This window comes from Corvus cornix, chromosome Z (assembly GCF_000738735.6).
Source record: "Corvus cornix cornix isolate S_Up_H32 chromosome Z, ASM73873v5, whole genome shotgun sequence".
NCBI lineage: Eukaryota > Metazoa > Chordata > Aves > Passeriformes > Corvidae > Corvus > Corvus cornix.
Window position 1 is genome coordinate 11,358,341 of NC_046357.1, and position 14,834 is coordinate 11,373,174.

Below are 14,834 nucleotides of genomic sequence, written 5' to 3' on the forward strand. Positions count from 1 at the left end.
AAGGAAACATTAGCTGGCACAAGACTTATTCGTCACAGATGTAGGGAGTTAACACAAGGCCACATTAATCTCTGGTATTTGTACTAAGCACTGTGTGGTACAAAACTAAGCATTAACCATGAATACAGGGATCATAGACTAATGTGCTAAAGTTAAAAGAGTTTTCCAATATCTTCCCTCACTGCTGCATAGACTACTTCTTACAGAGACATAACCTGTTCAGTAACAACTAGGAAGAAAAAGCCCTGTGAGAAAGAGGAGGAGTAGGCAGGAAGTAAAGTTTCAGTGAAAAACGCTGCTAACGTTGACTTTTTCTTGCTCAGTGCTCCACATACTTGCATGTGTTGTATATTACAGAGCAACACTATTCTGACTTAGGAAGGAGATTTTCAAATTGCTTTAATGGTATTAATGGACCTGTCCAAAGGTGTCCCACATACTACCCCCTGGCCCTGACTGCCCTGTATACACGTTTTAAACATTATCTGCCCCAGCCAATCATCTCTGCCTTTTTCTTCTCCCACCCTCCCTCACCACTTAAGTCTGTTGTGCTCTCTCACCTAATCTGGGATCATGTAATACACTTAGAGTTAGTGAAATGAAGCAGGTTAAAGACAACATCAAAAGATAAAGATTTTTTTTTTTATCATGTCACTTCAGTTTACAGGAACTCAAACAATAGTATTGACACAGCTGTGGAGGTAACAAGATCCTAACTATGATATTCTTTGTGACCATTGAATTGGAAAGCAAGAGGTTACACACATGGAAGTTCTTGACTTTTCAAACCATTTTGGAGCAAAGGGCAACATCAGTAAATGAAAGAAAAATACCTTAAAAAGGTGGACTGGCATTTACAGCAGAGACTCACACAGTCACGGAATCATTAGGGCTGGAAGGGAACTCTGCAGATTCCAGTCCAACCCTCCTGATGAGGTTACACAGGAACATGTCCGGGTGGGTTTTGAATATCTCCAGAGAGGGAGACTCCATGACTGCCCTGGGCAGGTGTTCCAGTGCTCTGCCACCCTCATTTGAAAGAAGTTCCTCCTCGTCTTGAGAAGTTCCTCCTGGAACTTCTTGTGTTACAGTTTATGGACATTGCTCCTTGTCCTGTCTCTGGGCACCACTGAAAAGAACCTGGCACCATCCTCTGGGCACCTGCCTCCGAGATATTTTTATGCATTGGTAAGATCCTCTCTCAGTTTTCTCTTCTCCAGACTGAGAAGACACACCCAGATCCCACAGTCTCTTCTCGTAAGAGCGATGCTCCAGATCCCAAATCATCTTTGTGATCTTTGCTGAGCCCTCTCCAGTAGCTCCTTTTCTTTCTTGTACTGAGTAGCCCAGAACTGGACACAGCACTCCAGATGTGGCCTCACCAGGGCCAAATAGAGGGGGAGGATCTTCCTGAGTAGCCAGGGTTCTGATTCTTTTTCTTCCCTTTCTTCTTTCCTTGATTTTTGACAAATTTAATTCATAAGCAGCCACTTTTTCCAAAGTTACATGGAAACAGCTGAATAAATGCTCTGATAAAAAAATTATATACTTAAGGTTGCAGTCATAACATTTCCTCATAGGAACAGTAAGACACCAGTGATGTGCTGGGATTTAGATGCTGGGTTTGGTCTACACAGAGAGTGTAATGGCATTTGTACATATAAGAAAGCATTATCATTATTAGCATCCTTGTCTTGCTTGAATATGAACTTGTGATTTTTTTGCTGCTGCTGCTGTTGTTTTTCTGAAAAGTAAAAAAGGCAAAATAACTTCACATTGCTTTCAGGCTTGTGGGTCTTGTTCCTTAAAGTATTAATTTGTTCAGATTCTTTCTTCACCTAAAAATAGCTAATTTCCCTGTATCACTTTCCAGCAACCTTCACAGAAATAAGTGGGAAAAAACCAGAGAGATTTCAAGAAGCTATTGCACCTGCAAGTGTAAAATGAGGCACATTCTGGATATTGCAGATGGGCAACTTTCACAGCAATTTCACAGCATAAGCTGTTCTTTTCATTGTGTTTGTTGCAATTTATATTCTCATCAGCATTCTGTCAGTTAGGGATGTACTTATTTGTGTGTATTGGATGAAAGAGAAGACAACAGGAACTGTCTAGCATTCAGGGCTGCAAAGATAAGCTAGTTCTTTGATCATTGCATGATTTGTCTAGAGCTGATACTGGGAGTAAACCCTTGCAGTAATGTTTACCCACACAAAATGACTCTAGTGCTACAGTTAGCATCTTAAAACAGTCATGAAAGTTGCCACATACAACAGCAAGTCACAAATTCTAATCTGCCTTAGTGTTAATAATCAATGTATTATCATCTGTGATGATTGTTTATTTCACAAATAAATACTACTTTGTAAATAAAATAGTGTTTAGCTGAATGAATAGCATAAATAACTGCGTTTCTCCCGCTACAAAAAAGCCATTGTGTTATATTACAAAAAGAACCAGTTATCATTGGCATGTAGCAGTGTTTCTAACTCAAATAAGATCCATCCAGCACCCTAATAAACTTCTGAAGTAGCTGAGCTAGAAGTTTTTGTAAAATTAAGCTGGAAATATCATGCACTTTCAATACTTTACTTTAACACCCCAGAATGTTTCAAAAAATACTAAGAAGGTTGTGCAGAAGGAGAGTATAGTAGACCATGGAAAAGATTCAAATAACTTTTGATTAAGCTCAAGGACACACAGCTTTTCTTCTGCAATCTACTCCCCAAGCACAGCTCCAGCAAATTCACTGAGCTGTATTTTGTAGAGGGTTCAGCCTTTGTGGTTTTGATTTACCTTCAGCACAAACACAAGACTAGAATTTCTTGTGAAGCTTATTTACTCAGTATCAGCTTTTCTATCCTATATCATCCTTCAAACTTTTGTAATGAACACACAGGAGGAAGGACAAAAGAAATGTATGATCATAGGTTTTTTAAAAAAATATCCACATCGTAGAAGTTTTTAAAACCTGGCCAGCAGAATCTCAAGATCCCACTGGCAAATGTGGGGGAGAAAATGAACACGTTAGCTGACACCTGGTGAGTGGGAATGTATGCAGGATTCTCAGCGGTAGCAGGGCGCTGGATTTGTGGCCAGTCCACCCTTTATGCCTGTAATTACCGCACACATTTCATTAGCAGCTATTCTATAAAGGCTCTACAAGCGTATGCACTGAAACAGCCTCACAGGACTATGCAATATGGGGTAAATGCAATACTTTTGGATATCACATGGTGCTTACTGCTGATGGCAGCAGCCAACCAGTCTGAACACACTTAAGTTCCCTTTTCCTCCAGCACTTCTTGCCTAATATCCTGGGGAGAGCAGTTACTGTTCATGGTAATGAAACCCACAAGTGTATCTTGTGAGAAGCAGAACTCCTCTTTAGCAAAAAGACCAGGCCGTTAAGTTGATACACCCGTGGATTGTTGCATTGAGGGAGCCAGTTTTTCTGCTTGTATCAAAATATTGGAGAGCTTTGGGATATCCAGGTAAACTGTTGTACATATTTGTCTTAAAAATAAGCGTGGAAAGTTCCAGAAGAAAAAGAATCAGTACAAGGTATTGAGTATAACTTAATTAACTGGAAATCTAGTTGTAGAGTTTACTTAGTTTAGGAGCTGAACAGATGCTAAGCTGACAAAATGGACTTTTCTGTCTCAAAGTTTTGTGTTTAGTTCTCTGAAATTTTACTAAAAGTGGTCCTAATTTAAGTGGCCTTTGCATTTTGAATTATAGCAGAAATTCTTTTTTAGTTATCCCTTTTGCATTAATTATCATTTCTTAAATTATGAGTAGGATATTTTTTAATATACCGTACTCTGGATTGAGATATCTGTGTATGTATTTAGTCAGTAGTTGGTCGGGGAAGATATTTTCCTTTCCAGGTATGAGTCAAAATGGTACTCACTGTCTTAAAATTGCACAAAATTTCTTTTAAAATCATATGGGATCCTGAAATTCTCAAAATAAGGGTAGGAACTTTGTGGTGACAGGAATTCCAAGTTTTTCTTCCTTGAGGCTTGGAGCATTCACTTTAGTGGGATAACCAGACAAATCAAACTTTCGTAAGATAGTGACTGTATACACTACTGTATGAATAGGGGTCCAAGTGAAGAGAAATCTGTTTCATTTCTGGGCAGATCTTGAGAAAGTTTACATTAATCTGAAAGAAATAATTCATAAAGGGTATGAGAAGGCATATGAGAAAAATAATTCTAAAAAGAAAATTATGAAATATCATGAAATTTTGTGTTTATATAAAACTATGTTGCAAAAATGCAATCCTTTTGAAGAAATGGATATTAACTAGTCTGTTTATATCAAATACAAATTCTTAATGGAAAAATTGAAGCCACCAGGCTTCTATTGTTGAAGACCAAGTTGTCAGTGGTTGATACTTCTGATTTTCACTTAAACAGGTACCAAAAAAATCCATTTAGAGAGAAATTTTGTGGTGAGCCTATTAGGACATAGGATGAATAGATGATCGTGCCTCCTTTCATACTTGGACCTTGCACATGGTCTTTGACAGAATTAGTTTGGGAACTACAAGTTCTACTACTTGTAGTAGTGTGGGATGTAATCTGGCTGTTCTGGTTGAGCCCTATGCCCTCACTTGTCCTGGTCTCAAACTCATCTGGAGAGATCCTTTTATTTTTCTGCGGTATGAGTAGCTGGTTTTATGATTAGGTAGAAGGTGAGAAAAAGTGATGAGAGAGATAAGAAAGGTGTAGAGGAATGCACAATGGAAAAAACACAGAGTAAACTGTAACCAGGCTGGAACACTGCCTTGTCTAATTTTGACAACCGTACGTCCTCATGTGTGTGCTGGTTTTGTCTTGCTGGTGTTAGAGGGATGTTTGAAATGATGCTCTCAGGATAACAGAGGCTGTCAGCTTCCCACTGAGGAATCCCTTTGATTGCTCTCTATCCTCTCCATCCTAGAGGTCTGCCTTTCATAAAAACCCTAGACAGAAGAATAGCATGTCTCCTCTGTCTTTAGTATTATGTTATGAGGGTTCATTTCTCTTTTATACCAACCATTGTATTAGCAAGTCTTGTTTGGTCAAACTGTGTCTCTTTGCCTTCCTTTCATGCTTCTGCTACACACATTCATAGGTGCAGAGCATTGCAACCTCTCAGCTCCACTTTCCAAATGCTGCACTTACTCTTGGAGGGAGTCTTCTTGAACTAGTAATTACAGCTAGACTCAAGGGGAAGAAAAGCAATTTGGAAATCTTTTCTGGAAACAGCAAAGTTGCATAATGATAATTCTGAGGTGTCTGGGAAAGAAAGTAGTCGAGCAATAATTTATCACAAATTCAGAATGGCACTAGCATGTAAACAAAAAGCTACACTGCCTCAAATCTATTAACTTCAGTAGAAGTTACATCAGACTTATATAGAGTTGCAAAATAATTTTCAGATCTATATTTTTCTATAATTAGCTGTGTAATTTTCCCTGTCTTTTTTGTCCATTTGCTTATTCCTTATATCCTGCCCATAGGTTAGAGCTCAATTCCCTTAGTGGTTATCAACTTTTCTGGTTATTTCACTGTCACAGAATTCATGAGTAAGCACAGTTTTCTTCTTAAAGAGATAGCTTTTTAATCTTTATTTCATTACTCTCTAGCAAACTCATCAAGATCTGATTTTGAGTTTTTAAAGGGTATGTTTAGACCCCCGTCAGTTGGGAATAGAAATATAAAAGTTACAGCTGAGAAAAGATGGGGGTTTTATTCTTTATAAATCAGATCTGAATGTATTTTGAGTGAATTCTTTGTACAGTCAACAGTTACATATATTTCATTTGCCTAGTTAACGATTGTATGCACACACATCTGCTATTCTGTTCACTGATCCAGTGTTGCTGTTTGAAGAAAGAGTGGCCTCAAGGGGAAGTTGAAGTGAAATAATCTGTTGGCTTCACCAAGACAGGAAAATAAATAATAAAGTTATATTTATGCCAAGGCAAAAATATTTTTTTTGTTCAGGCTGCCAGTTGAGACTAAAATATCCATATTCAGGAAGAATACAACTGAAATTTTTTTTTTGTATTTTCATTACAGCATACTTCTGTACAGAAATGTACAGCTATATTGTAAATTATCGAGAATTACGCTTGTTAACACTGAGGTGTAGCTAAGGTGTAGTTGTGGAACAATTCTGTACAAGTGTAACTTCGTACCTGTGTGAGTCTCTGCTGAAGGCAGTGGGGAGGCTGTGAAAGCTCTGTGTACACAAATATATCTAAGGCATGGGAACTAAAACCTGGGTATTGCTCTAGATTTGAGCAGACACATCTGAATAATGCAACCATCTTGTATCAAAGGAAATCTTACTGTGCTCCTTATGTGCTGCTTGCAGTTCAGATCAAAAGTTGAAAAGCCAAAATATTTTGCACTGAGTGCAAATAGAGATCAAAGAGAAAGTTCAGAAAATAACCCAAATAGCTTTTGCATGAGACTCCTCTTTTGCACGAGCTCCTCTTTTGCACAGACACTTTGAGCTTTAGAGGGGAAGGATAGGGGGAACTTAATCTCTCTTCGGAATCTTTTCAAGTTCCCATTTCATGATTTACAACCTACTGTATGTGATAATGGAATAGGTAACTGCTTCTGGGAAGGGAAGCACAGAAACTGTGGAGATTACTCTATGGGCAGGGCCACAAACAAAAAATTTTCTTTTTTCCCCAGTTCCCCGCTGTCTACCTGACCAGTCAGGCTGTGCATTAGAATCTACAATATGATTTCTAACATGACACTTATGAAGGCAGACATTAGTGATGTACATTAAAGAGAAGCAGAAAGATTTCACCAAGTTTCTTACTCTGTTTTGATTCTTACTATTACCTTTACCACTTACTATTCAAGTCAAGTAAATGAAAGAGGTTTTATTGTTGATTGTAAACTCTTCCACATGTCCAGGAGCCTTTTACTCTTGCTGAGCTTGTAAGTATGCATGACTAGGGCGAGGTTTATTCACAATGTTGGGAAGAAATTTATTTTAAAAAATCCATCGACACTCCTAATATGGCAGTAATGAATGGTTCAGTGCATTTGAAAGCATGTATGAATATAATTTGTGTAATTCATGTAATCTTGCTATTGCAAATGTAGAAAACTTCTCAGAAACCATATATCATAATAATAAAATTTTCTTCAAAGCCACATTCCCAGTTTGCTAAAGGTCTACATGCTGAATGGCTGTTGCTCATAAAAAGTATTGTCATTTGCACAGTATGTTTTCTTGTATTTCAAATAGAAAAAGTGGAAAAGGAATCAATTTGTTGCTATGACTTTCAAAAGAAATGAGCTGCTGAGTTGGCCAAGCAGCTGATCAAATCTTAACTTAGAAGCTCTGAAGACTTCAGACGTAAGCTATAATTACGGTATCTGTGGTGGTCTAAATTTTGTTACAGACCTTAAAAAAAATCATTAATTAGTACTAAGTCAAAAGAGGTCAGAGATGAAAGGCTTTGTTATTCTCTCTGGCGTTGCAGTTGGCTAAACTCTCTAAATGGGTAAAATCAGTGCCTTGTGAGGTATTGTGGGACAAGTCTTGAATGATTAATGATACATATATGTACCTCTGCAATGTAATTGTGTGTGTATGTGTGAGTGCATGTGCATCAAACAGCAGTAGATGGCTTAACCCTGATAATCTCCATAGTAAATGTGTACTTCCTCCCTTCTCTGTATGTGCAAAAACACCCAACAATGTGGTTCTCTGGGTAAAAGTTTTCATTATGTCTGTCTTGTTTTGGCTGCATTTAATGTGAGTAATTTGTAGCTCAACACAATCAGTTTGGAAAGACTGAATTTCTCGGCAATGCTGACAGATTGGGATAGTTACCTTTAAGTTGCAGAAGTTTCAGGTATATAACTACTCCAGCATAGCAGGGCTGTTTATGTAATGAGATACCATCAAACAGAAGGAAAAAGGAGCAAAAGCCCAATTGAGAAGCTCTTGTTATTGAAGTTAAAAAAAAAAAAAATTCACTGAACACTCGCTGAACACTCGCTGAGTGAAGACACAGTTCATTCTTAAACCTCTAATTTTTTTTCAAACACCAATTTATTATGCTTTGTAGCAATACTCCTTTGTTTATAAACAGATGCTTCAGAACTCTTCCTAGTTATAACATTCCTGCTTTATATCATAAGTTTTACATTTTAACTCACACAGGAAATCCAGGTCCTACTTGTGAATTGGATTTAGTAATATATCTGCCATAGCTGCACCCCTGCTGCCACTGTCAGCTGGGAGAGGACTCCTTGCTCCAGAGCATTCCTGGTACCCAAAGGTGGCCCCTGCCCAGTGAGTGGGACCAACTCACTGCCTTTTGCTCCCATCCTGCACTGTGATGTGTTTTATTTTTCCTGAATTCAAATGTTTTGAGCTTTTGGGTTCAGTTCCTATTAAGACTGTTCCTGTGAGTTATTGAATTGGGCTGACCAATTAAAACATCTATTTTTGAATGAAGCTGGGTTTTATTCTCTTGGAATTGCTCAACTTCTTTTTTTTAAAGACTTCTTTTTAACAATATCTGGGGGTATTGATTGTCATTTCTTTCAGTTTTACTTCACATATTGTCCTTTGCTGTCCACACATGCACAGTTTTATTCAGATAAAAAATGGAGAATAGAAACAGGGACAAAGTGAGGGTGGGGGAACGGCAAGTAAGAAAACTGCTGAGAAAGGAAAGAAAAATTGGCACACACATACACCAACCAGAAGAATTTCTGTTTTCACAAAGGAACTTGTAGTTCTCCCAAGAGTTAGCAGGAATAACACAAATCTGGGTACATTCTTCCAGGTTCCAGTAACCTATGCTTCTCATCACAGGACAGTCAAATTTTTAGGTGTGTTGATTTTAAAGTTATACATATTTTCTTACATTTATTATGTGTCCAGTTCACAATTCCATAAGTAAACAGAAATTATAATATGCCCAAAAAGACCTGCAGCACCTGAAAGGCAGTACTTGAATGAAAATTTTAAAATATTGTATAAACGCTACAAGGATACAACAAAATGCTCAGCTTCTCTTAACCCTACAGGAAGATGAGCTGTAACACCTCCTCAGCCAATCAGCAGTACTAAAGCCTCAGACCAGGAAACTCTTTAAAGTACAGTATTTGAGAACATTGCAACAGGACTTACCCACTGCTGCCCTTTCTTTTTCTCTTCTTTATGTTTATAGAGTTGCAAGCCACGTGTGAAGTTACTCATGGAGAAATTTGAGGGAGGTAACAGAGACACAGAGGATATGTCAAACAGTCGACCCATCAAAATGCCAAGACAAGATGTCCCTACAGGAATACAGACAAGGAAAGCAGTACTTGAGAAATTTGCAAGTAAAGGATATGAAGCATGTTCTCCAGGACCCAGTACCCTTCAAAAACCTGTTCAGCCTAAGCCTCCTCTGGGAGTCAAGCCTTCAAGTGATGACAAAACAGAGAAAGATCCAAACCCACCACATTTGAACCCAGTGGCACAAAGGTTTGGTGTTCAGCTTCAGCCCACTAACAGAGGAAATGATGAAAAAACTGCATGCACTAAATTCTCTATCAAAACCAGTGACCCATCAAGAGAAGACCCAAAGCCTTTGAACCCAAAACCTGCGTGGAACAAGTTCCTTTCTCCTCCTGATAAAGAAAAAAGTTCTCTGGGACCAAAACCAAATTTAAATTTTGTACCACAGGAGAGTGAGGCAAAACCAGAATTTTCAAAAGTAGCTGCAGTTAAGGAAAAATTAAGGTCTGCAACACAAGAAAATGAGCCCAAGCCTCCTGTTTCTAAACCACCTCTTGCACAGAAGCCTTCTCTAAACAATGAGGTATCTCAGAATGAAGACACTTCTAATAAAAGTGGTTTTCTGCAAAGACTGTCAGGACCTAGAACAAATACACACGCACTCCCAGAAGCAAAGGAAATGGGTGAAAATAGTAACTCTGCTGCAGAAGCTGCAGGCAGTCATTTTCCTAAAATAACTCTGAAGCCTACTGGCCACAGGTCCAGCTTATCAAAAGGAACCCCCAAAACTGTGGAGGAAAACACTGAAGAAAAGGGAATGAGTGCTGCCAAGAACATCTTCCTCAACAAAATCATCCAGGAAGAATCAGGTTCTTCTCATAAATTCCATAAGATGAATACAGCACTTGCTGCAGAAAGACCATCAGGTGAACCACAAGATAAAGAGGATGAGGACAGGAGTTCTAAAATGCCCAAGCGGAAAACCTTGCCCTCAGTGTTCAAGCTGGGCCAGCCCCCACAGAAGCCAAGCAGACCCCCCGTTGTGCACCTGGGAAAGTTCCGGAAGAGCCGCCAAAAAAATAGTAAGTCCACTCTGTTTTGCTTCCTTAGCTTTTTGATGCATTTAGTACCAGTTCAATTTCAGATGGAATCTCCTCTTCTGTTCAGAAATAACACGACACATGTGCATCAGAAAACCCCTTAGAGCTTTAACTTAGGCTTGTGTCTCTTGCATACGGGACAGAAATTAAAATTATGTTCTCTATCCCTCGGCAATAAAGTACAGGATGAATGTTGATGGTACTGGGTTCATCTGTTTCTCAAAACTACACAGATGCAGCTATAACTTGTGTCAGGGAGTATTTTCTCAACAGACATTTAAGTCCTGATTTAATTAAACAGATCAAACTTAGATTATTCAGTTTTCAGCATAGATGGTGAGAAAGGGGGATGCCCAATGGTGTGATTCAGAGCTCTAAAGTAGCTGACAATGGATGCTCTAACTCCATGCTGTGCATGTGTGGTACATCAGGTAAATTCATGTGATTTAGTTGATACATAATTTTTCCTTGTACCTTCTGTGTCTAGAATACAGCATGGCTTGTGTTTCAGCAGTTCTGAATACACATAAGGTTGCTCTTCCTGAGGCCAAAGAAGTTCAGAGGGGCTATGGCAGGATGAAAAAGCTCAGAGCTGATTTCTCTCAAGACAAAAAAACCTCACTAAAAACACAGAGTCTGCATGCAACTATATGTTGTGTTATTATTTATTCCACTCAAATATTAGGAGTGTATCAGTAATAAAAAATATACTTTTTTTTCAGCTGCTGTATTCTGGCTTTCCTTTGTTACCCTACAGTTAAGGAAATGTTCTCACAAATCCAAGATCAGGCCAAGATCCTCAAATGGGCAAATTTGTGTATGTCTTTAAAATAAATATGCCCATATACAATCTCAATATAGAAAGGCAGCATTTTCAGCCAACTACACCAGTAAATGTTTTGGTTAAATAAGAAGAGTAAGAGCTCTGCTAGTTAAAACTTTGAGAAGTCCTGACAAAGGCTGGGAACACAGAAAATGACAATTTTTTTAAATACATTTTTTCATTAAGTAATTAATGGAGGAATTTTTATTTCTTGTTCTGCTCGTTGTCTTTTTCAGATTTTTTTTCTGGTTCCCATTCAGTTATCGACGCAAAGCATTTTTTTTCACCTCTTTTTAAAACTGAGCATAAGAAGTATTTATCCTGTGCATTTTAAATTAACACTGTGAGCAGGGCTGTAAGAATAATATCAGAATTTTTTCCTAGAAGCAGGGTGTCCAGTCGTCACTAACCAGGGGTAAGAACAGCCACCACCTTGATGAGTCATGGGAACATGAGCTAAGGGTGGAGATGCCCAGCATGGTGGCACAGGTGGTTTTCCAAATATGTTGCAAAACTCACACACAACTAAGTAGAAATGAAGGATCAGACATGGTCTTCTCTATCTCACAGTCATAGGGGCAGATCAAGACTGAAAGATTCAGGGACCATATCCATGAGAAGCTGTTCATAGTGTCCCTGAACTTCAGCCTTTCCCCCCAGAGCTGGCATGTAGATCTTGATGTTCTGTTTGGCTTTAATTAATGCAGCCCATTTCTTTGTGGCCAGAAGTCTGCACAGAACAGTTCTGGTGGACAGACAAGGTGTTCTAGAGTGAATCCTGAACTCCTTTTCAGCTCAACAGTTATTCATTGCTGATGTGTTTCTTGGAGCATAAATAAAATCTACTTGGTTTGGAAGGGTCGTTAAACTGAACTGTATTTTTTTTCTTAACTGTCATTTCAAGAATCAAAGTCATGTCAGGAAGACACCGCAGCACAGATTCTTCCTGCTCATTACTGTGTCCTGATGAACAGAAGATTGCCATGGTTGCTTAATTTGTTGCTGTGATCCAGGTGCTGAATATAAAGAAAAAGCAAATGAAAATAATTTTTCCATGCAACAAAGCTTTCTGAGATCTAACCTTTGGTCTGAAATAGGGCAAAAGTTAGGCTTTGCATTGTCCTTTGAGAAGAGGAAACCTCCACTCATAGTGGTTTTTACATTTGTGTTAGGAGCTTGTGCCTGCATTACAGAAAAGCTTGTACTGCCCAATTTAAAACAGGAGTTTGAGCTCTGCCTTCTCAGAGGTATCAATTCCCCCCTTTTTCTTTGGTTGTTATCCTTGCCCATGAAACCTGTTTTACTGGTTTTTGAAAACAAGTATTCATTGGGCATGACATGACATTAAATGTTTGAGGCAGAAGGACTTAGTTTTGACACAGCAGTCTCAGTTATGTGTGGGAGAAGGACTTAAATCATCCACCATGCCTGCATGAATATTAAGGGATGTTAGTTTGCTGTTGGCCTTGCTGTGGATTAGAAATTTTCACCTAGTCCTGAAAAACTTCACGATAAAACTTCTGTAGATACAAATGTCTTTGTTAGGAAAGTCTGACTATTGAAGTGCTCCTATTTTCCAGTGAAGGCAGTCTTTAAGAAATTCCTGTCTGGGCTTGCGAATACATGGCAGAATAGTAAATTCCTGTGTTATGCCCCATTTACGGCAATTTTCCCCGAGGGATCATATTTATGTCAGCTAAGAATCAATGAGACGCATGTGTTTTCAGTGTCCAGAAAATAATATCAACTATATTGTTTGATAATAAACACCCAAGGTGTTAGGAAAAAAGAAGAGAAACCAAGTAGTTTTGCTGACAGCTTTCCACGTGAGGCCGCAACTGTAGTGTTGCTTTCCAAGGAGAACTGCACAGAGTGTAGTGGGATCATACAGGTACAGGTGGCCACACACACAAAGTCAGATGGAGGCTGAGACCCCCAGTGCTCTCCATACCTCTGCACAACTCATGAACAATTAACACTGGGGCTTCAGTTTTTCAGTGAACAAGAAGTGGGCACATGGCTGTCAGTCTGCTTCAGTCAGGGAGAAAATTCTTCAGAATTTTTAAGAGCTTCCACAGCAAAGAATATTAAGGCTATGGAGGAAAACCCTGCCACTCTGAAGTTTTTGCAGCATTACCTTCAAAGGTCAAGGATTTGCCATATAATTCTCCTAAAATATGTGGGCAAAACTGTAAATTAAACTGCTAGTATGGCTTACAACATTGAAAAAGATAAATCACTGCAATTTAAAAATCAATTCAACCATCCTGACAGAAATATGGATGAGACGGTTATTCCTCTGTCTTAGTTAGTTAGTTAGTTAGTTATCTGCTTAAGAAAACAGATAAATCAACATTGAGTGTTTCCTTGCAGGAATTGCTCTGAGTGCAACTTTCTGCTTTTGTGCATAAGGAAGCAAAAGTACACAAAATCTATTGCAAATTAATATTTAAACTCATTGTACTTGATTATTTCCGTAGCTACAACTGTCTGCAACATTTTCCAAATGTCTTAGAGTATATTTTTATTTTTAAAGGAATAAATTTTATCCATTTAGCATCAGAAGACAGCTCTCTGTTGTGCATTGTCAAAGCTTCTGCAACTGGCAGAAGATATACCCCTATATATCTCAAATTTTGTTTGTTAGGGCTTATGTGCACTTGTTCCCTTCAAGATTATCTGATTCTAGTAAATTAACAGTAAGATATGGGTTTTTTGTATCATGGGATGGAGGCATAGAAAACTATTTTTCTCATGTATATACTTGTTAGAGTCTACACATGAATTCTAGAGTTGTTCCTGCAGCTAAGTCCCATTGAGTCAGCTATAACCATTCCTGAGTGGAGGCTTCAGAATCTAAGATGCAAAATTTCGGACACAGAAGAGAAACCATGACAGTGAACCTGTTAATTTTGGTAAGAGGTTTGACACGTAGTTTGAATGGCTTTTAAATCAAAGTATACAACATGTTCATACAATCTGTCTGGACCTCTGCAAAGGACTGAATGAAGCACATGACCTGTTATGCTCTACTTGAAACCATTGCCCACCTTCCAACACGGTCTGTGCTGGACAGATTTAACACAGTGTCTTGAGGATTACACTATATACAACAGCAGCCTTTTGAAGTGCTAAGAACAGTAGTTAGAAAGGAAAATTCATAAGGCTGAAGAACAGCCATGAGTTTGTCATGGAAGGTGACAGAAAGGAAGCTACTAAAGAAAAAAAAGCAAAACTGATGGAACTGAGTAATTCTTTCTGCTTAGTAATATTTCCTTAATTTAATTTCTGAAATCTTGTTATTTTGTACACCTGTTTTGATTCACAAGAAGAAACACCTACTTATGCACCTTCATCATATGGTTGCATTATATGGGTCACAATACAAAAGCATCTCTGCTGTACCAAAGTTTCAAGTGTTCTGAAACCTGTCTAGATTCCAGAAAATAATGTGAACACAGAGCATATCTAAAAATTTAGAGATTGATAAAAATTATAAGAACAGGCTGAAAGTTTCCCATTCTTCAAGTTGACACATACTTTGCTTAAAGCCTACTTTACAACTATTTTTAGCAAGGGAGTGTATCCAGCAAATCACATTACTTTACAGACAGCTTTATGGTCGAGTTGGAAAAGATCCCCTTTTC

At 38.4% G+C, this 14,834-nt stretch overlaps 1 protein-coding gene across 3 annotated transcripts in view; it reads left to right on the forward strand.

Annotated features, from left to right (window-relative positions):
- The window catches only part of FYB1 (FYN binding protein 1), a 61,715-nt gene that overhangs the window by 14,038 nt on the left and 32,843 nt on the right, over window positions 1-14,834 (forward strand). For 2 of the 3 annotated variants that reach the window (XM_019283338.3, XM_019283339.3), the window contains exon 2: window positions 9,212-10,346. In XM_019283338.3, the coding sequence (XP_019138883.1) occupies window positions 9,212-10,346 (1,135 nt within the window). Of the gene's footprint in view, window positions 1-3,322; window positions 3,495-9,211; window positions 10,347-14,834 lie in introns of those variants that run through there. The other variant, XM_010395197.2, reaches the window with a different exon arrangement.